Genomic DNA, 27,854 nt, shown 5'->3' with positions numbered 1-27,854 from the left:
TTATGTGTCCAGATTAATTCTCTTTGGCCGCAGTGGATACCATTTTCTCTGGGGACAGTCTTTAGGTCGCCTTCTTTTCAGGACCAGGTCAGTGGCTTTCCTGGTTGAAGTCTCTGTTGGTGTGGTTTCTATTTGTGTTCTATAGCTCTCAGGTTTAACATCTGGTTTCCTATAACAACCGGAAAAGACTTCTTGGTGGACCCTCTGGAGCTGGATAATAGGCTGCATCTTTAAAACTTGGGAAAATCCATCTCCTTGTTCAATTAATGCAGGCAAGGACTTAAACAAACAACAGTAATGCATAACATCAATCTCAGGTTGAAACACAAACACACAGAGCGAGAGACAATGCTCTAGAATGTCATTCTTCAGGTTAAGGCTTTTTCTAAGACCTAATTATTTGGGTCATGGATATTTGGCGTGACCTTAAAATACCAATATTAATTGAGGATTTTAAACAAAAACTGAAACTATAAAGATACATCCTATTCCTGCGATGCCTCGTAGTAAAATAAAACTTTGGCAGCAGGAAGTAACAGAATTTCAGAACTGAGGATTTAATGTCTAAAATTCCATATTTGAGGATAGAAGTATTTTAGAAATCTTGATCATCCAGAGCAGGAACCAGTACATTTTTCCTGTAAAGGGCTTTACATCTCTGTCACAGCTACTCAACTCTGCATTGTAATGTAAAGAAGCCACAGACAATAAATAAATGAATGGAAACAGCTGTGTTCCAATGAAGTTTTATTTGCAAAGATAAGTGGCAAGGCTAGATTTTTGCCACTAGTTTGCCAACTCTTGATAAAGAAAATGCTTTGGGTACCAGAAAATCCTGGAATCAATACAAACCTCAAAAGAATGTTATAGAAAATTATCAAAACATGGGAGATTCCAAAGAGTTTTGAAACAGTTTTCATAAACTACATATCCAGATGTTTTCCTGTATGCATAAAATAAATGTCAAGAATATCAACAATTGTATTTTAACAATATTAAGATATCCGAGTTGGATATGCAGCATACTATAGCGGTTAGGAATATATATATATAGGCTCTGGAGCCAAATATCCAGGGTTTAGTCTTGACTCATTTATTTATTTGGGCAAGCAATAGCCTCTCTCTGTGCCTCAGTTTCCCAACTATAGAACAGGGAAATTAGCAGTTATCTACTTCCTAGGATTATTGGAAGGTAACGTATGTAAAGCAGATAAATGGTGCCTGACCCATAAATGCTCACTAAAAGTTAGGCAGTATTATTATCCAAAACTGTTTGATGGACTGCTAACTCTCAGAATTCAAAAATATAATCAATCTTCAAAGAAACCAGATCTAAAACTGGCATATACTGGTGCCTACTAAATGTTCATTATTCTCAGTGTTATTGTCTCTTTAATAAATTCATTAAAGATCTACATAAAAGACTACTGAGAATTCCTGTTATAAGAGACTAAATACATATCCATGTTTAAAGCAAATACCTAGCTACATTTTGTTCATTTTATAACTTTTCGGCATGTAGCTTTTACCTTCATGGCTTCACTGATTTCCTTAGCTATTGTTTCTCCTCTGCACTTCAAATTGTCCACTCGACAGGCTGCAAAGAAACCGCCAAATAGTATTTTAGGGTTTTTATCTAATATAAACTCATAAGACACATAGATGTTATTTGGACAAAAATCGGTTAGGATTATCCACCTTAGCTCAATCTTTCTTAGAATACTTTGTAATCTATTAAAGCAAGTGTCCTGTTAAATTTATTTAGTAAATAAAAAGGTCGTGGAAACGTTAGAACAGTAGAGTAAAACTAACAGTTATAAGAGGACAGGCAACAAGAGTTCTATTAGTAGTCTTAGCACTGTGTGCAGCTGATAGCCCCATATTTGTTCTATACGTATCTACACTGTGTTCAACATCCTCAAGTCCTGTCACCACATTTTAAATAGATATAGGCTAATATCTGATATCTGTATTACTGAGTATTCTATAAGCAAAACATCTTTGAATTTGGAATATACAGTATCACACTGCATCAGGGATACCTAAATGGAATTTCTGGGGGAAAAAACCTGGATTAGATTGTCAGTAATATTAATTTTTCTTTCCTTCCTTCCTTGATGCTTTACTGATTCCTAATACATTTTATTTCCTTCCAATCTTTGTTATAAATGTTCATGGCTACTTCACAACAGAACTGCATACTCAACGATATAATAAAACTATAACATATAATTTTATTCCAAGAATAAAAATGCTACTAAAACTCCAAGCAGAACTGGATAAGAAAAATCATTACTTGGGGTGCCTGGGTGGCTCAGTCGGTTAAGCGTCTCCCTTCACTTCAGGTCATTATCCCAGGGTTCTGGGATAGAGCCCCACATTGGGCTCCTTGCTCAGCAGGGAGTCTGCTTCTCCCTCTCCCTGTGCTGATCCGTCTGCTTGTGCTCTCTCTCAAATAAAGAAATCTTAAAAAAATCATTCCCTTTTGAAAGGGAAGAGTAGTTATCAGTAGAAATTACTTCAAATCTAAGCAGATACATAACCACGTTAGGAGAGCTACAGCCTTACTGGCTTCAAGGAAGTGGCAAATAACCAAGCAAAAAATTTCTTTCATAGCTGCTGTTTTTCTTTTCTGACTTTCTTTGAGTCAAAAAAGTGAGAACACATTTAGAATAAAGGGGAAATGAGTAGCAAAAGTAACTGGGAGAAGGGGGTACTCAAAGAAAGAGAAAGGCAAAGGCAAAAGGATAGCCTCTGTAAAAGGTTCTTAACCCGGGGCACCTGGGTGGCTCAGTGGGTTAGGCCTCTGCCTTCAGCTCAGGGCATGATCTCTGGGTCCTGGGATCGAGCCCTGCATCGGGCTCTCTGCTCGGTGGGGAGCCTGCTTCCCCCTGTCTCTCTGCCTGCCTCTCTGCCTTCTTGTGATCTTTCTCTCTGTCAAATAAATAAATCAAATCTTTAAAAAAAAAAAAGGTTCTTAACCATTTTTGCCACCAGAGACTTCTTTGGCAATTTGATGAAGCCTACAGATACCTTCTAAGAATAGTTCTAAATGTATTCGTTTTTTAATTGAGGTATAATTTACATATAGTGAAATGCAGATGTCAAGTTTAACATTCAGTCACCTGTGATATATGCATACCATGCACAGGACACTTCCATCACCCTAGAAAGTTCGCTTGTGTCCTTTTCCCAATCAAACCTCCCTACAAGAAACAACCACTCATCTGATTTCTATCATTATAACACTGCTTTTGCTTACTCTAGAACTTCAGAATGTTTTTAAATTTCAAAATACAATTATTACAAAGTTATGATAGGTAATACATGTGCTTATTAGTGGTTTAAATAACAAGATCAAACACCAGGTCTAATAATTACCATAATGTGAAAATAGTGAGCATAAACAATATTGTGAGGTACCTGCAACAACTGAAACTGAAAATATCTATGGCTTTTGGGGCACCTGGGTGGCTCAGTGGGTTAAAGCCTCTGCCTTTGGCTCAGGTCCTGATCCCAGGGTCCTGGGATCGAGCCCCGCATCAAGCTCTCTGCTTATCGGGAAGCCTGCTTCCTCCTCTCTCTCTCTGCCTGCCTCTCTGCCTACTTGTGATCCCTGTCTGTCAAATAAATAAATAAAATATTTTTTAAAAAAAGAAAGAAAGTATCTATGGCTTTTAATAGCAAAAAAAATGTTTACAGGTACTGCTAATACTACCCGTGTGACCTACATTCCATGTTGAAAGAAATGTTAAATCTCAGTCTGAGGTTAGTAAAAATAATGTAATTTTTTTCTATCCAAATTCATAATCCCCCTTTATTCTAAGGACCCTTGCCTTAGAATAATATGCTAATTTCAATTCTTTTAAGATTTAGGGAGATTTCCCCAAAGTACTTAGGCAATTATTAAATTTCCTTCTGAGGGTCACCTGGGTGGCTTAGTTAAGCATCTGCCTTCGGGATCTGTCCTGAGATGAAGCCCTGTGTGGGGCTCCCTGCTCAGCGAGAAGCCTGGTTCTGCCTCTCCCACTCCCTCCCCCACCCCCCGCTTGTATTCCCTCTCGCTGTTTCTGTCAAATAAATAATCTTTTTAAAATAAGTAAATAAATAAATTTCCTTCTGAGTATGACAAATACATGATCCAGCCCCTGGCACTCTTGTGGCAATCTGGCTTCTGGCCAGGCCCACCCTTCAGTTCTCTCCCACCTGTGTGGGGGTTGCCCATTCTTCCAACATTTATTATGTATTTTCCGTGGACTAGGCCCAGCACTAGGGACTCAGAGTAAGGAAAAACGGTCTCTGCCTCTCAAGGAACTTTCAGGTTAGGAGATAAACACACAGAAACAAACCAGCACTTGTTGAAAATCGGCTCAAACTTTTCCTGTGCAGCCTCACATTTCCACGATCCCTGCCACGAATTCTACCCTCTGCCTGAACTGAGCATTCCCGGGCTACAGACTGCCACTTGTCCTGACAGTTCCGGTAGAATATCTAGAAGACTGCACTGCACTGATTGGTTCAGAACAGCTTCTCAACCCTATCAGACTCAACTTCCTCCTTTAGAACATGTTTCGTCAAGTTCCCTTACTATTCCAAAAAAAATTCATGGATGATATTTCTGATATATAAATAGAAATACAAAGGAAAAATGGACATTTATCATAAAATATTATTTAATATGTTTAGTATGTTCCTATCCAACCACATCAGAAGACATAATGAAGTACTCAAATAATTGTAACTATTATACTAAGTTTGGATTTAAGAAAATTCATATTAGAAGTCATTCTACATAGAAAACAAAAGACCAGATAAACACAAATAGAAAAATTAGTGTTTTATGAGAAATAACAGACTATACGATTTTAATATGATTAGGAGGGGAAAATGGACTATGAACAACATACTGAGACAAAGTATAGGCTGTTGAAACGGTAAAAATTACAATGTGCAATATTTCTACAAATGAGATGGCCTTATTAAAAATGCCACGTCAAAATAATTCCCTAAATTATGGGAAGGTGTTAAGATTAAATCCTACTCTGCAATTCCACCATAATTCTCACTACATTTGTTATAAACATTTACTTAAAAAGACTTTAGTGATCATACAATCAAAAGGCGATGAGGAACATAGGATAGACTGGGCCAAAACGAGAATATGAGAAACTATAGAGGAGATACACGGTAGATCTTTATGGATCAATTCTGGATTGTAGATAGATCTCTGGGGATAGCTTTTGAATAAGAATAAACACAGGGGCACCTGGGTGGCTCAGTGGGTTGAAGCCTCTACCTTCGGCTGAGGTCCCGATCCCAGGGTCCTGGGATCCAGCCCCGCATCGGGCTCTCTGCTGAGCAGGGAGCCTGCTTCCCTCCCTCTCTTTCTGCCTGCCTCTCTGCCTACTTGTGATCTCTGTCAAATATATAAATAAATAAATAAATAAATCGATCAATCAATCAATCTTGGGGCGCCTGGGTGGCTCAGTGGGTTGGGCCTCTGCCTTTGGCTCGGGTCATGATCTGGGGGTCCTGGGATCGAGCCCCGCATCGGGCTCTCTGCTCAGCGGGGAGCCTGCTTACCCCTCTCTCTCTCTCTCTGCCTGCCTCTCTGCCTACTGTGATCTCTGTCAAATAAATAAATAAAATCTTTTTTAAAAAATGCTATTGGAAATGCCCCTAAATAATTCATTGTCCTTTGAAAAAAAGGAGTATGAAAGTTGTAACTGAACCTAAAACATTTTCATAGACGGATAAAATGTAGCTCTAGTTGCAAAGATTCCTTTGGCTAGTTTGTTTCTTTTTAAAAGTTTTATTTACCTTTCCTGCACATGTTGACTAACAGAGAAAGAATATTTGAAGAAATATGATGATGTAATTCAGAGTGGTTACCTCTGATACCCAGGGGGTACTAAACAGAAAGGAAGGTGAGGAAACTGCTTTGGGTACTGGAAATGTTACATAGTACAGACTGTCCATAAAGTCAGGAAGCAGGATAAATATGTGTTAGTTACATTTTCAGATAATATACTCAATATCTCTTTCTTTAAACTCAAATATTTCTAAATTTAATGCAATGGGTCCAATTATTAATACATAATAAATATACTATTTTTCTTGTTTCTCGACTTTTGGGATACCTTCAGTTGTACTTATTGTATACATGAAAACATAATAGGCACATTATTTGAGAATATGACATACTGTTTCCAAATAAGTTTATCCTATGTTTCCCAATCATGCAGACACTCAGCATATCCAGATCAAGGTGGCAGTTACGCATGTTTATGTGTATGAATGTGTATGAATTCATCAAGCTATGCACAGTACGTTATACCTCAATATATACACACATCCACACAACAATGAACAGAATCTTTTTTAACATCTACTCTAGAAGGATAATGGTGATTTATATTCTTCATTGTTACTGCATGATTTACAAAATAATCTGTCATCCAAGGGATTCTTAATTTTTGTATAAATACCTGCTATTTTGAAAAAAAAATTGTCCATAAATCCACACTAATGGACAACAATATCTGTTAACAATCTCTTGCACAAGCAACTGACAATGTAAAAGTGCCAAGAGTAGTTTATATGCAGAATGGAGTTAGGTCCCAGGTTTGGACAATTATAAACAGATTTTCACACATGAACTTCTGGTGGAATATTCTAAAGTTGTGCTGGACATTGAAGACATTTAGTGTTCCTGGCTCCTGACTCCAAAATGTCAGCTGTACCCTCTCCATTACTGTGGTAACCAGAAACTTACCCCACTTTCTGAAAAGGGCCGCTAGGGGGCAGTACTGTCTCCAGTGAGAACCGTGGTGTTATTCATCTATCAGCATTCCTTGGGAACAAGAACCTCATTCTCTTAACCTTGAACTCCCTAGTGTTGAACACAGTGCCTGACATGTAGAGCAGGTGCTCAAAATGTACGATGAAACAAGGCTGTGACAAGAGTGCTGTGGAGGTACAAAGAAAGGTGAGGTCAGTGCAACAGGGGAATTGAAAAAAAGAGTAGAGGCTTCACAGGTGTTATGAGAAAGTTTCCATAGAAGAGGATCCGCTGCTGGATGGCTGGGGTGAGTGGGAATAGGAGGTAGATGATAGAGGATGTGCTATACCAAAACAAGGGAATAAATCAAGAAAGAAGACAACACAGGAACCAGGAAACATGACTCAAAACAGAAGTGCAGGAAATTCCTAGGATGGTGAGGAAAGGAACGGATGGAACAAAGCTTTGCAGCAGCCTAGACAGCAACCAGTCCAGATTAGACTAGGAAGACAAAAGGCTCCCAGAGGAATATCTCCAAGAAAAAGGAAAAGGTTTTAAAATGGATTTGATGGATAACCTTAAGTGTTTACCATGCTGAGAGGAATTCTACAGTTCTATTAAAGAGTTTGGGAAAGAATTACTGATAGACACAACAGCAAACAAAACAAACAGAAAAATAAAGCAATTATCATTCCAAAGGAGGATGGGAAGCTGTTCAAGAAAAACATACTCACAGTAATGATTACCTGACTTATACCGAAGAACATTTATATAGTCATAACAACATAAATACTAAATACTACTGATTTCTTGACAAAAATGAGAGATTAAAAGTGAATCTGATGAGTGCAGTTTATTCTGAAAAGAAAACAGAAGTACCGAGAAGAGAAACACAATGACATGACAGCTGTCTCTACTTAATCCCCTGACAGCCCACTCCTGTAGTAGCATGGGGTGGCATCCATTGCCAATCAATCTTGTGTAATAACCATTAGCAACCCTGTGAGGCAAGCAGGTTTCATCAGCCTCCTTTTATAGATAAGAAAACAGAAGCTGTGAGAACTGAGAAATGATCTAGAATAGAATTAGAACCCACATTTCCTAGAATTCAAAGCATATGCTCTTTTATACTCCATATGTAACTTTCCAAAATACCCAGCTGTCCAGAATTATAAGAATAAAAGTTAACAAATGGTCAAAAGTTAGCTCCAAGGTAATAAAAATCCCTTTGAAATGAAAACAAATTATATCTGGTAAAAAACTGAAAATAGCACAATTCTAGATTTAACTCTGTTTTAACGATTAACATTATAGAATATTTTTAAAGTTATGTGAAATAAATTCCTTTCATTGAAAACTAAGGAACAGCAATGACTTTAGGAATAAAAGCACACAAAGATTTTAATAAGCACTAAAAGACACACACACACAAATAAAAATGATCACTAAATATATGAATGTTGCCTATAAAATGCATCCAGAAAGGCATTTTCCAACATTAATATCTGCTTACAAAAGTTCAAAATATATAAACTTTCACTCCCTCACTCAAGATTATTTTAAATGAATTTTTCACTCTTGTACCTAGTAAAAGAGCGTGTAAGTACTCCTGACACACAAACATCTGACTGAAGAATGTAGCACACGCAGATGGCCGGGCTCTGCCGTGTGGGAGACTGCGGATGGGCTTCCTCCAGATGCGCTCCCCATGACCTTCTCTCCACAGCTTTCGTGGGGACATCTCTGTGACTCCACTATCCTGTCACTGCAAAGGTATTTAGGGATCCAGACTGTTCCCTCTAACTCCTATTTAAGCATCTGTATTGGAACAAAGGTGCATCTGCAACGTGATTTTCCTAATATTTTCCAACGTAAATGGGTAGTATTTCAGCTACATTATAGAAAAAATTGGTCTTTAAAGGGTAGCCTAGAAACTTACCCATTTATAATACTACTTGCAAATTTTTTCAGAGGGGAAATGCATTTCAAATTCTAAAGCTCAGACTGAATAAGAATTTTTGAAACGTAACCATTTGTAAGCGAGTAACTACCTGTAAATAGTCTGGCAGTGGCTTAGGCAAGTTGGCATTATTAAGAAAGAAGACGAACTGTCCAGTCTTCTGCTTGTAGGGTCAGCAAAAGAACTGGAAGTATCAAGTCTACTGTAGAGAAACTTAAAATAGCTCCTTGTCATCACTACATGTTTAGTGAAGGACAGGGGAGAAAGGGAGTCTCTTCAATTAACTTTAAGGAACTTTTTAAAAAAAGAAGACAATATAGAAGCAATTATTAGTTTTACTAATAGGATCACAAAAGGTTATAACTGACAAATGAAAATTCATCTTACTGGTAGACAACTAATCAGAGGATTGCTGCAAGGATATTAAAAAAAAAAAAAGTTGCCTCTTAAAAATGTGGAAGTAGGCACCCTTGAGGACACTGCCTCCCCTTGGCACTTGCTTTCTAAAACATAGGGAAATGAAAAAGTGGAAATGAAAGATTGGGTAATGACCCTAGTTTTGCTTTCAGGTCACTGCACTGACTAAACAGGGAAACATGAACTTCTAAAAGCCTGCACGAATATAGACATTCAGCAGAAAAGCACTAACTGAGGGCTTCCTTTCTATTCCCAGTGTATTTTATGTGCATAACTGAGCAAGGGAGCCTGCATTACATAGGATGTCTGGCTTATGCTGGTTGCTAAAGGGATGATTAAAGGCATGAATAAGAACCATGACTTGAAAGGTAGCACCCCTGGTGAAAATGAAACAAAAACCTAAGCAGTGATTTATGACTTTCCGGAAGGTGACCGTTTGCTACAACTTAAACAGAGCTGTCAAACACACCTGCTAGGTCACAGATAATACATAATCTTGTATATCCACTCCCACCTGCACCTCACCAGCATCTTCCATACTGAAGAGTTGTATCTCTCTTAAGGTACCATGTATTTCCAAACTCCTCGCCTGTGGTTGCTGGCCTGGGCCAAGTCTCTAACATTGTCCAATAATGTTCTTTCCTACCATTCCCTTTACTGTATCCTCAGTGGTCTTTTACTCCATAAATACTCAAGAACTAGAAACACTCTCGACTTAGGAACCTTGTTCTAGCTCTACCCTAACTGAAAGGCTCTTCCTCTTGTCATAAGATAAATCCCTTCTTGCTACTTTCCCAGAAAGTGTTTTTCATCACCTAAACGCATGACCCTACACTGACGGTTTACTTTTATATTTGTTTCTACTTTTCTGCTCACAACTAGAACAGAAGCTCCGCAGAGCAGGGATATTGTTTGTGTTGCTCACCATTATATCCTCTACGAGGAGAACAGTTCTGGCATATGGTGGACATCTGATAAGTATGCCGAGTGCATGGATGAGTAACGGCCCCTCAAAATGTACCGAGCATGGTGCTATATGCTGGGCACATATAATGCACATACAAAGTAAAAAAGCTCATGGAGCTTTCAGTTTTGTGAGACCATAAACAAGGAAATACACAAATATATTGTAATACGCGCTATTTAGGAAATAAACGAGTATTATGATAGAGTACTGAGAAGGGGCTATTGTCATTAGAGTGGTTAGGGAAGATCTCTCTGAGGAGATAGCGTTTTTTTTTTTTTAAGATTTTATTTATTTATTTGACTTGCAGGGGGTGGGGGGTACGGGGGAAGCAGGCTCTGTGCCCAGAAGAGAGCCCGATGCGGGGCTTGATCCCAGGACCCTGAGATCATGACCTGAGCTCAAAGCAGAGGCTTAACCCACTGAGCCACCCAGGCACCCCTGAGAAGGTATCATTCAAATGAGAGAAAAATTGAGAAGATGTCAACTTTAGAAGCACCAGGAAAAAGCATGTTTGAAAGTGAGGCACTTTCGAAAAACTGAAAGGTGGGCCACAGGGCTACGGCAAAAAGGAAAGTGCCTGAAATGAATTTGGAGAGGTAGGTGGGGGCCAGACCATATAAGGGAACGTTAAGATGTTTGAAATGTGGGGTGCCTGGGTGGCTCAGTTGTTAAGCATCAGGTCTGCCTTCAGGCTCACATCATGATCCATGCTCGGAACATGATCTTGGGGTCCTGGGGCTCCTGGGAGCGTCAGGCTCCCTGCTCTGCAGGAAACCTGCTTCTCCCTCTCCCCCTGCTTGTGTTCCCTCCCTAAGTGTCTCTCTCCGTCAAATAAATAAAATCCTTAAAAAAAAAAAAGAGTGTTTGAAATGTAGTATATATATCGATAGATAGATACAGATATCTTTTTTAATGGGAAGATTTTCGGATTTAAGCAGAGGAATGAAAACAGATTTATGCTCAAGAGTAGTTGGTCTTGGAAATTCACAAAACTCCCCACCTTTGTCCAAAACATCATCTGATAAATACAGAAAATTAAAAAGCTATCCCAAAGCATATACAAAAGAAACATTTCTATGAACCATACAAAATTAAAAGAGAAAAAGCTATACGTCAGGCTGAAGTTGCAGATCTACCAGTAAGGAGATGGCAAGTAGGCAGTAGGTAACCAGGAATTTGCTTCTATAACATAAAAGGGGCCCACCCAAGGTACCCCGGAGGACCAGGGAATGGGAAGAGTCAGCTTCACTGTATGAAACCAAGGGCTGAGATAGAGTTTTCCTACCCTGAGAAGCAGGCTGAAAAAGTCCTGCCAATAACAATGGCCAGGAGCTGAGGCATGTATTAGAAATAATGGGAGGCAGATAATGCCTCAAAGCCTGGTCCTGGACCAAGCTGTCTGCTGCCTTAGTGACTAGATCCACTATCTCCTATATTACAGGGGAACAGGGGCCCCATGCTGCCAACTCTAGACTGGCTCTTTGCTGAGACTTTTCAGGGGCCAGATGAAAGGCAACCACAAAACTACTAGACAGGAAGGAGGGAAAGCAGCGACAAGAAAATAGGTGCATAAATAATCTTAGTGAAGGAAAAGTCTACAAATCAAAATTCTAAAATACAAGAAGAGATCACAACCATGAAGGATAGCCAATATAACTAATGCCAACGTGAGAATACTGCAGATGGCATAAAAATAGAGCAATCTAAGAACAATTTTAAAAGCTTAGGATCTTCTCATAGCTGAAGGAAATCATAATAGCACAAGAGAAAAATAAATTATTATTATTATTATGTTTTAAAGATTTTGTTCATTTATTTGACAGACAGAGATCACAAATAGGCAGAAAGGCAGGCAGAGAGAGAGAGAGAGAGAGAGAGAGAGAGAGGGAGGAGGAAGCAGGCTCCCTGCTGAGCAGAGAACCCGATGCAGGGCTCGATCCCAGGACCCTGGGATCATGACCTGAGCCAAAGGCAGAGGCTCTAACCCACTGAGTCACCCAGGTGCCCCAAGAAAAATAAATTATTAAATGCAAACAAGAATAATACAAAAATAGAAGAAATGATGAAGCAAAGCTGAAAGATTAGGTTAAAGATTTTCTAGAAGATGGGAGTCCTCTGATTGAAAGTATACTTGGAGACGTGAGTGGAAGATGGGAGGAAAGAGGATGCAAGCAAAACAAATAAAAAATCCCACTCCTCCCAAATGTACATAATCTATTTAAATAAAATTGTGTGTGTACAAATCACAAAGAAATTGCCAACAAAATGCAGAGTTGAACTACTGTGACATTGTTGAGTGAAAAAGTCACAGAAGGTATTATGTAATAGTTATATAAGAAAATAAACAACTTAAAATCCCCTGTGCCTGTCGGCTCGCTTGCAAATACAGTGATAAAGATCTAAAATCGGACATATCAAACTGGTTTTCTATTTGAAGGTGTGTGGGATCAGCAGACTTGGGAGGATTTTCATTTACTACTATATATACACCACTGGTTCTTTAAAATTTCATATTAAACTTGCATTCACTATGAGCACAAAAACTATAAAAATATAACAATTTAAAATACAAACACAGATCTATGGCAGTTGAATTGGAGGATTTCTACCATATCCTTAGGTTAAAAGAGTAAACTGCACATAATGTGAATACATGAACCAATTTTCTGTAAAATAAATTACCCCGGTAAATGTCCAGTACATATGTATTCCTGTATGATTATGTAAGTGGAGAAAGATGGATAAGTGGTATTGTACCAGGTTAAGATTGGAAATCTAAAGGTGTAGTGAATGGAAGAGAGAGGAAGCCAAAAACAAAAAGTATAAAATAGAATGCTATCTTTATTTTTAAAATGTATATGATCAATTTAGTAAAATTGTGTATTTGTTTTATAGATACTTCTTGAATGTACAATGTCAGATAATGATCTCAGAGAGTTAGCATGGGATACACAAGTACAAAACAAAGTCCTTATTCATGGGCAGTTTATAATACGGAGGGGGGGGTAAAGATGATAAAACAAACACAAATTATATGTCTTAAGTGGTGAAAAAACAAAAGCAGATTAAGGGGACAGAGTATGACTAAAGGAGTCAGAAGGGAATGTGATAGAGGTTGTCAGGAAAAACCTCTCGGATGAGGTAACCTTGAACAGAGAGCTAAGTGAAGTGAGTCAGGCAGGTGGTTTCAGAGGGGAACCAGGGAACAGCAAGTGAGAAAGCCACAGGGCAAGTGTGTGTTTGGCATGTCTTTGGGGAAACAGCAAGAATGCTAGTGCTTTTGCAGCACAATAAGGAAAGGTGAGAATGATAAGAGACCAAGGTCACAGATGAACTCTGAGAAGCAGCCAGGGACCAAGTCAGAAAGGATCTTGTAAACCAAGGGAAGGAGGATGGGGAGCCACTACAGGGTTTTAAGCAGGGGGTGAGATGATCTGATTATGCTTTGAAAGCAATTCTCTGGCGGCTGGGTGGAAAACTGGAATGGAAGGAAGGAGACCAGTGAGGTGACTATCGTAGAAATCCTGCTAAGAGAACATGCGTAAGAGAGGTAGTGATGGATTTAGGGGGATGTGGCTGAATTTGGAGTATGTTTTCAAAGTAAGGGCAGCAAGATTTGCAGGTGGACTGAAGGTGTAGAAATAAAGCAATAATCGTGAGTATGTAAGTTCATGTACTGTATTTCCTATGCTTTTAACATTTTTAGAATGTGAATGTGTTTTTATACAATCAAGAAAAATAAAATTATTTTCAATGTTAAAAAATAAGAAACAAGTACACATAAAACACCCTGCTAGAAAACTAAAAATAAACATCTAGGCACATTGTGGTAAAATTGCAGAGCACTAAGAATTACAGAGAAGATCTAAAAAGTCAGGAGAGACTTTCTATAAAAATGGCAGTTACACTCTCAGAAGACCTTTCATCAACAATGAATGTCAGGTATGCAGACTGGAAAGGGAGAAGTAAAACTACCTCTATTTGCAGATGATATGATATAATCTTTTATATAGAAAATCCTAAAGAATCCGCTAAAAAACTAATAAATGAGCTCAGCAAGATCAATACATAAAAATCAATTCCATTCCTATATAATAGCAATGACCAAAGTGAAAATAAAATTTCTCAAAATCCCAATTACATTAGCATCAAAAGAATAAAATACTTGAGAATAAATGTAACAAAAGAAGTGCTAAAAACTAGAAAACTCTGTTGAAAGAAGTCAAAGATCTAAATAAATGGAAAGATGTTTGTTGTTCATGGACTGGAAAACTTAACCTTAAGTTAGCATTACTCCCAGATTAATCTTCAATTTCAACACAATCCCTATCAAAATCCCAGCTGGCTTCCTTGCAAAATTGACAAACTGATTCTAAAATTCATATGGAAATTTAAGGGAGCCAGGAATGCCAAACATTCTTGAAAAAGCACCAAGTTGGAGGCCCTGTATGCTCTGATTTCAAAACTTACTGCAAAACTTTAATAATCAAAACAGCGTAGTACTGGCCCAAGGACAGATATACAGATCAATGAAATAGAACGGTAGGACCAGAAATAAATCTGCACATTACAGTGAACTCACTTCTAACAAGGTTGCCAGTACAATTCACCGAAGTGAAAAATAGTCTTTTCAACAAATGGTGCTAGAAACAATTTAGATATACATACATAAAAGAACGAAGTTGGAGTCCTACCTCACACCATACACAAAAATTAACTCAAAATGGATCAAAGACCTAAATGTAAGAACTAAAACTATGAAACTCTTAGAAACAAATCTTCATGACCTTGTATTAGGTAATGATTTCTGAGATAAGACATCAAATGTGTAAACAATCAAAGGAAAAAAGTAAATAAATTGGACTTATCAAAATTTAAAACTTTTGTACTTCAAAGAAAACCATCAAGAAAGTGAAAGACAACATAAAGACAAAGGAGAAAATATTTGTAAATCACGTATCTGATAATGGACTGATTTCCAGAATATATAAAGAATAATTACAACTCAACAAAAAAAAGATAAATAGGGGCGCCTGGGTGGCTCAGTGGGCTAAGCCTCTGCTCTCGGCTCAGGTCATGATCTCGGGGTCCTGGGATCGAGCCCGCAGGGGTCTCCCTGCTCAGCGGGGAGCCTGCTTCCCTCTCTCTCTCTGCCTGCTGCTCTGCCTACTTGTGATCTCTCTCTGTCAAATAAACAAATAAAATCTTAAAAAAAAATAAAAAATAAAAAGATAAATAATCCAATTTAAAAATGGTCAAAGCAGGGGCGCCTGGGTGGCTCAGTGGGTTAAAGCCTCTGCCTTCAGCTCTGGTCATGATCCCAGGGTCCTGGGATCGAGCCCCGCATTGGGCTCTCTGCTCCGCAGGGAGCCTGCTTCCTCCCCTCTCTCTCTGCCTGCCTCTCTGCCTGCTTGTGATCTCTATCTGTCAAATAAATAAATAAAAATCTTTAAAAAAAAATGGTCAAAGCATGTGAATAGACATTTCTCCAAAGATAAACTAATGACCGATAAGCACAAGAAAAGATGCTCATTGTTAATCAGAAGAGAAATGCCAATCAAAATCACAGTAGGATACCACTTCCCACCCATTAGAATGGCCACAAAAAGAAAGACAAATATAACCAGATTTGGTGAGGCTCTGGAGCAAATGGAACCCTCACACTCTCCTGGTAGTAATGTGAACGGTACAGCCGCCCTGGAAAACACTTCAGCAGTTCCTCAAAAAGCTCAACTAGAGTTGGGGCACCTGCGTGGCTCAGTCGGTTAAGCAACCCACTCTTGATTTCTGCTGAGGTCATGATCTCAGGGTCACGAGATGGAGCCCCCAAGTAGGGATCCATGCTCAGTGTAGAGTCTACTTGAGACTCTCTTCCCACCCTCTCCCTCTGCCCCTACCACGGGTCACGTGCTCTGTATCTAAATAAATAAATACAATCTTAAAAAAAAATAAGGGAGTGGGTGTCTGGGTGGCTCAGTCAGTTAAGCATCTACCTTTGGCTCAGGTTATGATATCAGAGTCCTGGAACGGAGCCCCACATCAGGCTCCCAGCTCAGTGGGGGGTTTGCTCTCTCTCCCTCTGCCTCTCCCACCCCACTTGTGCTCTCTCTCTCTCTCAAATGAGTAAGTCTTTAAAAAAAAAAAATCTAAACTAGAGTTACCATATAATCCAGCAATCCCATTCCTAGTTACATATACTCAAGAGAACTGAAAACATGTCCACACAAAACTTATACATATATGTCCACAGCAGCATTATTCATAATAGTCCAACATGGAAACAACTCAGAAATATCTCTACACTGGGGATGCCTGGCTGGCTCAGTCAGTAGAGCATGCGACTCTTGATCTTACGGTCATGAGTTCGAGCCCCACACTGGGCACAGGGCCTACTTGGAAAAAAAAAAAAAGTCTCTACACTGATGAATGGATAAATGGAAAGTATATACGTAAGAGGGAGTATTCTTTGGCGATGAAAAGAAATGAAGCAGTGATACATCCTACAACACAATTGGACCTTGAAAACACTATGCTAATTAAAAGAATCCATTCATTCTTTTTTTTATTAATTTTTTATAATATTTTATTTATTTGACAGAGAGAGAGAGAGAGTATAAGCAGGGAGAGCAGCAGGCAGAGGGAGAGGGAGAAGCAGACTCCCCGCTGAGCAGGGAGCCCAATGTGGGACTCGATCCCAGGATCCTGAGATCACGATCTGAGCCGAAGGTAGCCGCTTAACTGACTGAGCCACCTAGGCACCCAATTTTTTTTTTAACTAAATTCAATTAGTTAACATATAATGTATGATTTGTTTCAGGGGTACAGGTCAAGATCCATTGGTCTCATGTGATACCCAGTGCTCATTACAACACATACCCTCCCCAATGTCTACCACCCAGTTACCCCATCCCCCACGTCCCTCCCCTCCAGCAACCCTCAGTTTGTTTCCTAAAATTAAGAGTCTCTTATGGTTTGTCTCCCTCTCTGGTTTCATCTTGTTTCGTTCTTAAAGGACAACATATTGCATGATTCCATTTATATAAATGTCCAGAACACTCAAATCTATAGACAGTAAGCAGATTAGTGGTTGCCTAGGGCCAGGGCAGAGAGGGAAGAGACTGGGGGAGAATGGCTAAGGAGTATGAGATTTCTTTTTGAAGTGAGGGAAATGTTTAAAAATTTATTTTGGTGATGGCTGTATAACTGTGATTATACTGAAAGCCTGACAGTAACAAATGCTGGCAAAATTTGGGAAAGCAAGAACTTTCAAACACTGCTCGTGGGAATGTAAACTGATACAACTACTTTGGATGGGCAGTAAAGTTCATATGTAATAGAACGTTATGGCTGAATAGTAACAGTTCAAATGTAATAGCTGAATAGAAACAAACCTTATGACCTAGAAATTCTGCTTCCAGAAATGTACTCCAGAAAATCTGTGGCATATTTACACTATATAAGGAAACAGTTATAAGAATGTTCATTGTAATACTATTTATAACAGCAAAAAAAGAAATAATCTAAGTGTCTTGCAACAGAGGAATGGATAAGCAGTGGTTTCTTCATATTCTGGAATACTATATATTAGCTCAATGCATGGAAAGCTTTGTGTATATACAGTGTCAAGGGGGGGAAAGTTGCAGAATATGATCAGTATGATACAATTTATATAAAAATCTAAAAAATGAATGCCACACATTATTTCTGGTTACATGTCTATACAGTAAAAGAGTAACATGGACAGTAAGGATCCACTCAGCTTGAAGATAGTGATTACTTCTGAAGTAAGAGAGAATAGGATAGAATAGTAAAAGAGTACAGAGAAGGATTCAAGCGCATCCACAGGTTCCTAAAAAGGTCTGAAACAAATTTGGCAAAAATGTGAATAGCCCTTAAACATGGGTGGTAGCAACAAAGATGTCCATTATGTTATACTCCATATTTTCTGTATGTTTGAAATATTTCAAAGAACTTTTAAAAAATCAACTCTGCCCAATATACATCTACAATGGAATGGGGAAAAAACAAGAGTGAACCAGGAAGACCTTCTAGAAAGTATATGCAGAAATCCTGACTAAAATGATGATGATCTAGATTAGAAGTGATAATAGCAGGATGGAGACAAACAGATGAACGTGAGATTTTCAAAGGAATCATTTGTAGTTTATTGATGGACTGGATATGAGGAGTTCAAGGGAGGAAAGGCTGACTTCTAACTAAAGCAAAAACGCAGATGAAGGTACCATTTACTCAGGGGAAACTGGGAAGAGAACCAGTTAAGGGCATGAAAGAATTGTTTTATGTTCATCTGTCACACTCAAACAGAAGCTCTTCATACGAGAATCTGTCTACTTTAACTACGTATACCTCGAAGTTCTCAACGTGACTGCCAAATCAATATTATACACATTGGCTAAGTATTGTTTTTTGAAAACCAGAAAACCTTCTTTTAAAAATGTCGGCTTTCAAATAAATTTGATATCACTTAATATTCTAATAACAAGAAAAATTTTTCAACAAGTTCCCACAAAAACATTCCCATGCAGATTATTCAGACTTTTAGGTTCCATACAAATGTATTCTTTCTATTTTCCTAAGCCATTTTAGTTAATTTTGTATGATTTTATCAGTTAGATGTATTACAAGTTAAGCAGTATTATATTATAAGCAGTATTATAAGGTATGTTGTTGTAAATGAGATAGGATTGATCAAAAGGTTATTATTTTTTTAGTTTTATTTATTTATTTGAAAGAGAGAGAGGGGACCTTAAAGATCATTAAAGTAAATTTGTTTTCCCTCCTAAGATAAAAAGTTTACAAGTTTCTTTAGAGGATAATTATATTTAAAAAGTAATACTTGAGGCAGGGGCAACTGGCTGGCTCAGTTGTAGAGCATGTGACTCTTGATCTCCGGATCATGAATTCACGCCCCACACTGGATGTAGAGTTTACACAAAAAAAAAGAAAGAAAGAAAGAAAAGAAAAGCAATACTTGGGTAATTATGATACCACAAGTTTCAACTATTATCTTCATGTTGCTCAAAATCAAAACAGTCTATGTCAACTACTGCATTTTGGCAACTTCCCCTTTTTAGGGGGCCTAGGTCAATTTTTATTTGTCAAACAGAGTGAATGCTGTGATTTTAACAAATTTCTGAGTATCTATACACTTGTACATCCCCCTCTTGGTTTATCCCCATTGGCTTTGGGAGATTTAGGAGGGGCAGGACATGTTAGAAAGTAGTGCACAATTAGTCAAAGATAAAGTGCGCAAAACCATAAGTGTAAGTTGCCCATACAAACAAATCAAGGTTTTAACTGTTCTTCTAAAAGTTCTGAAAGGGTATTTAAGAAAAGGAGCGGGGGTGCACCAGGGTGTCTCAGTCAGTTAAACACCTGACTCTTGATTTCAGCTCAGGTCATGGCCTCGGGGTCGCAGGACTGAGTCCCACATCAGGCTCCGTGCTCAGCACGGAATGTGCTTGTCCCTCTCCCTCAGCTGCTCCCTGGCTTGCACGTGCACATGTGTGCTCTCACTCTCTCTAATAAACAAATTAATATGATCTTAAAAAATAAAGAAACAAATAAATGGTACTTTTGAATGCCAAAGAAAACACCAAAAGATCTCTTAGGAGAATTGTTACGAATTTTTAAATGTGTGAATAGAGCCATTTAAAAATATATATGATCCACCGTTTTAGCAATGCAAATTCTGTTGCTAGATTTACGTAAGATTTACCCATTTTATTTCTCTGAGTTTTAAAGGATGCATCTAAATGGAAACAGAATTGAGTTCAAAGGTTTATCAAGTATGCATATCTCTTCTTAAGCTCAACAATATATTTTTATTGGGTTTTATTTTGCAAACATTGAGAAACCAATGACGGTCATCACACTGGGGAGTGACACCATGAATGCTTTAACAGTATAACTTAGACCGTAATACAAAGCATGGACAGTATAGTAGCAGTGAGAAATGGGACGGTACTATAACGGAAGTTAGAGACTGAGATGTTGTTAATAGTCCAGGTCAAGGGAGAGCTTTATAAAAGTCCAGATTCCTAGGACCTACTCCTGGAGATTACTGAGCCAGTACATTTAGAGCCAAGTTTTTATAATCTTAGAGAAGAGCTAAACACAGTAGTAAGTTAGAGCGTCGAAGGGAAGATATCCTTCCCACTGACACCTTTAAAAGAGGATTAGGAACTCATAAAAATTACAAGCTGGTGCTTCAGTTTTACCACAAATGAGCAATGGCTCACCTGGATCAGGGTCATATTTGAGGTCCAATGGATGTACAACAGGGTAGTACTGCTTCTAAACACAGTATAAGGTAAAACAGATTTAATCACTTAATCCTTCATATAAACATGTCCTTCAACTAATATAAGCAAATATACTATTAGCTGGTAGAACCGTTCTTCTAACGAAAAAAAGGGGGGAGGGTGCGTGGGTGGCTCAGTCAGTTGAGTGTCTACGGCTCAGGTCACCTCAGGTCATGATCTCAGGGTCCTTGGATGGAGCCCAGTGTTGAGCACTGAGTTCTCTGCTCAGCAGGGAGTCTGCTTCTCCCTCTCCCTCTGCCCCTTACCACCATGCCCCACTAGTGCTTTCTCTCTCTCTCCAATAAGTAAGAGTAAGGAAGGAAGGAAGGGGAGGAAAGAAGGAAGGAAGAGGGAGGGAAAGGAAGGAAGGAGAGAGGAAGGAAGGGGAAGAAAGGAAGGAAGGAAGGTCAGTCCTGAAATCTTTAGGAAAGGAGGGGAAAGATCAAACTAAATGTTACCTTTTCTAGCATTGCCACCCACTGCATACGCTAAGAAATAGCACCACAAAAAAAGTTTAAGAAAAGCAAGCAAGGAAATTAAAGCCACAGAGACTGAATTTTCTGTTTAAAGTACAAGGCAGTCTCCAAATTACGAACAGATAGGTTTTCTAAAGTTCATTTTAAGAGAAGTGTTTGGAGCTTGGAACTCATATTTCCCAGGAGCTCTGTTTTACAAGGCGGCCGCTACCACGTCAGCGCACTGACGCGTATCTGTCCTGTGATATCCTGGGACTGTGAGAGCAGAATTACAGCAAAGGATCCACGCGCTCCCTTCAGCAGCACATACAGCAAAACTGGAACAACACGGGGCTTCGCATGGCCCCTGGGCAAGGCTCATGGAATAAGATCTGTAATTTAGCAAAAAGAAAGAGTAAAATGTTCCTTACTCCTGCCCAAAGCCAGCAGGAGCCAAAAATGTTTTCTAAAAGGGCTGCCTTCAGTATCCTCACCCCATCAATCCGTTTGGCGTCCATTTTTAACCTTCCACGGCAGCACCTCACCTAGGCCTGCCCGCCTTCTTTCGTTGATGCAATACTCATTGCCAGCTCAGTTCTGTTCCGGGAAAGAAGGGGGTGATAACAGAGAGAAAAGAAATACATTTCTCAGGGAAGCTTTAAAACGCAAGGCTGAGTGGGAGAGGATAGAGTGGGGTATTTTTTTTGAAAATGCTTGGGAAGAAAAAAAGAAAAAGAAAAATGCTGTTTATATTTTTTTCTCACAGAACAATGCCTGCACTGTCTGAAACAATTCCTGACAAAAAGCTACTGGAAGATTTAAATGTGAAAGTATGCTAATTTCAAAAAGTAATGATAAGTAGTATAACATGATGTAAAGCAACATGTGTTTCTCGCTCCAGAGGCAGTGCCGTTCCCAGCAAACCTACTCCCACACCATCATGACTTTTGGAGCAAAACAAATTACACACAATTTATAAAGCAAATTTCAGTGTTCTGACAGGTATTCAACCTTCATCATCAATTTAAGCTAAAGAGGCCTTCCAGAATTTAGAAACATGTACAAATAATGTGCCAAACACAAATGACACAAAGAAAGAAAAGGCTCCACAGACAAATTTATTGAGGGCCTGGATGGCTCAAAGCGTCTGACTCTTGGTTCTGGCTCAGGTCATGATCTCAGAGGTTGTGAGATTGAGCCCCAGGTCAAGGTCTGCGCTTAGCAGGGAGTCTGCTTAAAGATGCTCTCCCACTGCCGCACCTCAAATAAATAAAATCTTAAAAAAAAAAGATAAACTTATTTTTCTTTCCTGTCTCAGAATTGGAAAGTTAGTCTTCTTTCCTCAAATTATATTTTAAAATCAGCTATGTTCAAAATCTAGTATAACTTAGAACTGGAAAAAAAAAATCTCACGAGACAAACAGTAGTAATTGAGTAAGAAAAGACAAAGAGAACAAAACGTCACGTGTGTCCACAAAGACCTCATATGTTAACTTTTTTATAGTAAAACAGACATAAAACAAAGCTTCTTATCTCAAAGATAAATCATCTTACCAGAATTTCTTGTGTTGCTTTTATGGTTTTGATGACACATTCAAGGATCTTTCTGGGATACTGCTTGCGTTTTGTGGCTACATCTACTATGATTTCATCAAACTGATCTTCAAATACTTTGATATCAGAATCTATTTCAAGAGACAAACAGTATCAAACATTTCTTAAAACACATTGCTTATATTGTATATAGAAATGTAACAAGCTAAATTTAGAAAATACAAAATAATTGAAAACAAATATAGTAAGTTAATGGACCTCCCCTTGGTGATTAATTCATTTATTTACCCACTGAAAAACCAATTACTGAGCACCTATGGGAAGCCAGGCCTAAATCAGAAAAATACAAAGATGAATATAACATGATCCCTGCTTCCTAAGAGCCTGGAAGAAACATAACTGCAAAACAACTTGATAAGTGCAATTAAGGTATGAACAAAATGCTATATAGACACAGAATAAGAGAACACTAACTCTACCTGGGGAATTTAAGACGTTAAACAGAAAGCGACATTTGAGCTAAGGCTTGAAATATAAATGTAAATCCATTGGATAAAAAAGGGTGGGACAAAAAATAACAGGAGGAAGCACTTTAGGCAGAGCAAACTGTATTTGCAAGATCACAGAGGTTTTGGGAAACTTTGTTCTAAAACTAAAAGTTCTAAGTGGCTGCAGGACAAAGTGTAAGGAAAGAAGGATGATAAAATATAAAAGCACTAGACTGTAAAGGGCATTTAATGTTAGAGTTTCCAACATGTTTTGACTTTATTATGTGCTGCACCAGAGCTGTGACAGTAGCAGAGCAGAAAAGTGAAATCTGAAATAGATACCAATGGATAAATAGCAGGAAAAAGCAAGAGACACGGTGACTTTATACTTTAACTAAAACTCTTCTCTGTTGCTTTCCTGTTTTAAAATAGTGAATCTCAAACTTCAGCAAAATAATTACATGGGGAACTTGTCAGAAGTGCAGACATTTTGATTCAACAGAGGCCTCCGGAATGGGGCCCCAAAACGAAGTACTCTAGATGAAATGAATGCAGGTGGTACATCAACCTTATTTTGAAAGTCGTCTTCAAGAATAAGTAGTTAAAAGTACTACAGAACGGGGTGCCTGGGTGGCTGAGTCGATGACAGGTCTGACTCTTGATTTCAGTTCAGTCATGATCTCAGGATCCTAGGATCCAGCCCGAGTGTCTCCTTGCTCAGTGGGGAGTCTACTTGAGCATTCTCTCCTTCTCCCTCTGCTCCCCCCCACCAAAAAACCGGCTTCTTACATGCACATTCACACCCTCACTCTCTCTCAAATAAATAAATCTCCAAACAAAACTAAACTAAACTAAAGAGCTAGATCATTGGCCTAAGTGGTCTCACATCATAGCTGTTCTATGTCACGGTCTATGCTAGAAATGTATCTATTTTATTAAGTAGAAGCTTCACTAAGAATTCCGAAACTGTGATATTTATTTTTGGAAGCTTTCAAACATTGCTGACATATCAGCATATATATACACACACACACATACTGGGTCAAGATTGATGAAGTACTTCGGGTATATCTCATTCATGTAACAGATACTAAGACCAACTAAATTCTTTTGGGAGTATTATGAGAAAAACAATCACTGCTTACTTTGAATACTCATTGAGATGAGTAGCCTTTCCTAAATTTTAACTTACCATTTAAAAAGTTCAGTCATTAGCCTGAAATAACGTACTATTTCACAGTTAAGAAAAAAAAGTCTCCCAGCTAAATCTTCTATGGAGGAAAATGGTTTTTCAGCGCCACCTAATGATAAAGCTACAAAACTGAATGTATAAACAATTTGAGCAGATTTGAGAGAAGATTTTGTCACCAATTTAACAAGTATTTACTGTGTACCTACTATATGCCAAGCCAAGTGCTGAAAAACAAATATAGCCCCTGCTCTCGGGAAACGTACACTTTAATTCTTAAATGAACCTGGTCAAGCCTGAAATCAAGTCCTTTCAGGGTAGCCACAGAGGAAGGGAGAAAGTTGTTTTCACTTGTATATTCATTTCTTCTTTCCTTTTATTTGTTCACTCATTTCTACAATGATCCCAGTGAACAAAACAGACAAACCTCTGCCCTTGTGAAGCTTCCTTACTGCTTCTATGTATTTGATCAGATACAAACCCTTTGAATCTCATCTGCAGAACCTTCTTCTCTCCTTTTCTCCTGTCTTTGAGCATGTCTTCACCGTCTCTTACTGTACTACTGCAATAACTTCCCTCAGATCAGCCCACCTTGAATTTCACCCCTCTCCAATCCACCCCCTTCACAGGCAGCACTCAGTGTTCTAAAATGCAAAGCTTTTCATGTAAATTCTATTTTAAAAATCTCCACTGGCTCCCCATTGCCTGCAGGATAAAGTACAAATTCCTTAGCAAACTCTCAGGGCTCTTTGTGATCTGGCCTCAGCTTACCTCTGGTCACACCTGCCATTCGTTTTCCCAATTCATTTCTGACATTTTCCAAACATATCACTCTTTCGTGCCTTTGCACATGCTGTTCTCTCTGCTTCCAATATCCTTCCTCCTTTTTATCTAGCATGCTGTCATTCATTAAATGCATTTAACAACAATCTACTCGATTAGGTCTTATCCCCCTTCCTAAACAGTATAGTAATTCCCTGTCCATTTCTTTCCATTAACAATGAGTTCCTAAATAGTAAGGACCGCGTGTTTTCATCTATGGCCTAGAATTTGGTATGTCACTATCAAGTGTCAGTGAAAGCAGGTAAAATTATAGTATTCTGAACTATTTGCCTCACAGTCATAAGGAAGAAAAGGGGCAAAGAATAACCACACTCTACCCAGGCTGCCAACCAATTAGAAAATACGTATCTTAATCTATAAATTGATGAATCATATTGCTAAAGGCAGCCTGGAGCAAACAATAAAGCAACTCCAAACTGACTTCACAGAACAAGAGTCAAATAAAGACACAGGGAAGGCCGTAGAGTTTAAAAATACTCTTAGGTGATTGTGATACACTTCCTCTCCTCTACTAATTGGCCATCATTCTGTTATTCGGGAAATCTAATGTTACTGCTTTTACCATTTCAATATATAAACCAGAAAGTAAATTTTGGTGACCTTGAAGAGATAACTATAATAATCCCAAGGGTTAAACATTGAAGTTTTCTGGGCAAAGTATTACCTTAATGTTGAGAAGAAAAATTATAACCACAGAGGGTTACCTGATGGCTTGGAATCAGCTCAAGGGTATAACTGGATAGCAAGTAATACCAAGCAGTGATACCAAGTTATGCTGGTCAGACTCTGTAATATGACCATGGGGAAAGACAAGATACTCTGACCCTCTCGTGAGGGTAGCCCTTCTCCTAGACTTTGCTGGAGAATTCTGACCCTTTCTTCACACAGATCATTTCTTTTCTACTAAATTTGTTGCCTTCTTACACTGGCCACGGACCGTTTTCTTTCCATTAAGATTTTGATTTTTTTTTTTTTAGATATGTCAACACCATTAGGATTACAATTAAGTCTGTTTTGAAGAAAGTATTCTGGGGTATCTTGGTGGACCAGTCAGTTAAACTTCAGCTCAGGTCATGATCCCGGGATCCTGGGATTGAGCCCTGCATCAGGCTCCCTGCTCAGCGGGGAGTCTGCTTCTCCTCTTCCTCTGCAGCTCCCCCTGCTTGTGTTTTCTCGCTCTCTCTCTCCCTCTCAAATTAATTAGTTAAATAAATATTAAACAGAAAGAAAGCATTCTGTCTCTTAGGGGGTTTCTCCATATATTTACTTCATCCTTTACATGGTTGGGACTCTTAGAATTTAACTTTGTACTTCTAAGGGTACTTCACTGTCTACTATAAGGATCATTTGTAAAAATACAACTTGATTTATAAGGTTTTAATCACAGAAATTCTCTGGGCCCGTTTCTTCATCTGGAGATAGCAGTACAGTATTTTCCGGCAACCTACTGACAAGAATACTTTCAATCTAATCAGATGAAAACCTTATTGAGAATGCCAGATAGCGTATATTAAAACCAAGGCAACTACTGTATAGTTTGCCTCAGTAGCCTTCTAGAATTGTTTCCCTTTCCCCCCCCCCAGTGAAGGAAACTTTTTTTTTTTTTTTTTTTTTTTTTTTGGTGAAGGAAAATTTTTAGAAGAAGGGACACCGAGGGGCCCCTAGGTGGCTCAGTCGGTTGGGCATCTGCCTTTGGCTCATGTCATGATCCCAGGGTCCTGGAATGGAGCCCTGCATGGGGCTTCCCTGCTCAGCGGTAAGCCTGCTTCTCCCTCTCCCTCTGTGCCCCCCACCCTGCTGGTGCTCTCTCTCACTCTGCTGTCTCTCTCAAATAAACAAACAAACTAATAAATCTTTTAAAAAAAAACAAGACTGAAAACGGGGATTAAAAATTAGCATTCAAGATAAAATTAGCCACAAAAATCACTGAGGAATTAATGACAGAAGGAAAGTTAAATCACATACCCATAAAACTATCTGAAGCTTCCTGCCATGCTTGTCCATTAATGCTGACATTCTCTTGCACAGCTGATTCAAAAGTCTGAAATAAATTCACAATACTCAAGTCGCTGAAAATAACTTTAAATATTGAACTAAAACATTTTGGCAAAGTAAGAACTTCAGATTTGTAATACAGAAGACCAAGAAAAATAGACGAGCTTATTACTGTATTCTTTTCAGTGAAGATCCCATTTCAATCACTGATTCTTCCTTCATTTTAGCTCTGATAACCATTATGGTACATCTGAGAAAATTTGATGCAAAATTTATGTACTTCTTTAATGAAGAAAAAATACAAGCTAACAAAGTTGAGCTCAGCTGAATCTCAAGGGCACAAGTACTACACGTGCTGCTGAACACGCATCAGTGTTAACAAGGGAAAAATGCTTAAAACAAAGTAAAATTAATTTCTACTTCATGAAGGACTGTATTTTTTAGAGATGTACACTGAGGTATATAGAAATGAAATGACACGAGATCTGGAGTTTGCTTTAAAATAGGAAGTGCAGGGACGCCTGGGTGGCCTAGTGGGTTAAGCCTCTGCCTTCCGCTCAGGTCATGATCTCAGGGTTCTGAGATCTCAGGGTCCTGGGATGTAGCCATGCATCGGGCTCTCTGCTCAGCGGGGAGACTGCTTCCCCCTCTCTCTCTGCCTGCTGCTCTGCCTACTTGTGATCTCTCTCTCTCTTTCTGTCAAATAAATAAACAAATAAAATCTTAAAAAAAAATAGGAAGAAACACACATGCTGGCTGCGGTTACTGTCCTCGTTCTCACTGACTTGGATCAAAATTCTTGAGGGAGAAGCTTCAGAGATTTATTTGCTAAACCCAAGAGTCCCCAGGCCCTCGTTCTTACTTCCATTCGCGGACAGAG

The 27,854-nt window shown here is 38.7% G+C and overlaps 1 protein-coding gene across 1 annotated transcript; it reads right to left on the bottom strand.

The window, feature by feature from the left end:
• On the bottom strand, window positions 1-27,842 carry LOC308355955 (kinetochore-associated protein NSL1 homolog; the record flags this gene model as incomplete). The annotated part of the gene is made up of 6 exons (XM_080824507.1): window positions 1-279; window positions 1,530-1,597; window positions 20,388-20,442; window positions 22,460-22,590; window positions 26,945-27,020; window positions 27,837-27,842. 6 exons carry the CDS (start codon window positions 27,840-27,842, stop codon window positions 1-3), a joined length of 615 nt encoding a protein of 204 aa, XP_080680633.1.
• Window positions 27,843-27,854: the final 12 nt, after the last annotated feature.

The sequence above is a fragment of the Martes martes genome (assembly GCF_963455335.1).
Source record: "Martes martes genome assembly, chromosome: 15".
NCBI lineage: Eukaryota > Metazoa > Chordata > Mammalia > Carnivora > Mustelidae > Martes > Martes martes.
The sequence above is the reverse complement of the archived record's forward strand: the minus strand, read 5'-3'. Positions and strand labels throughout refer to the sequence as shown.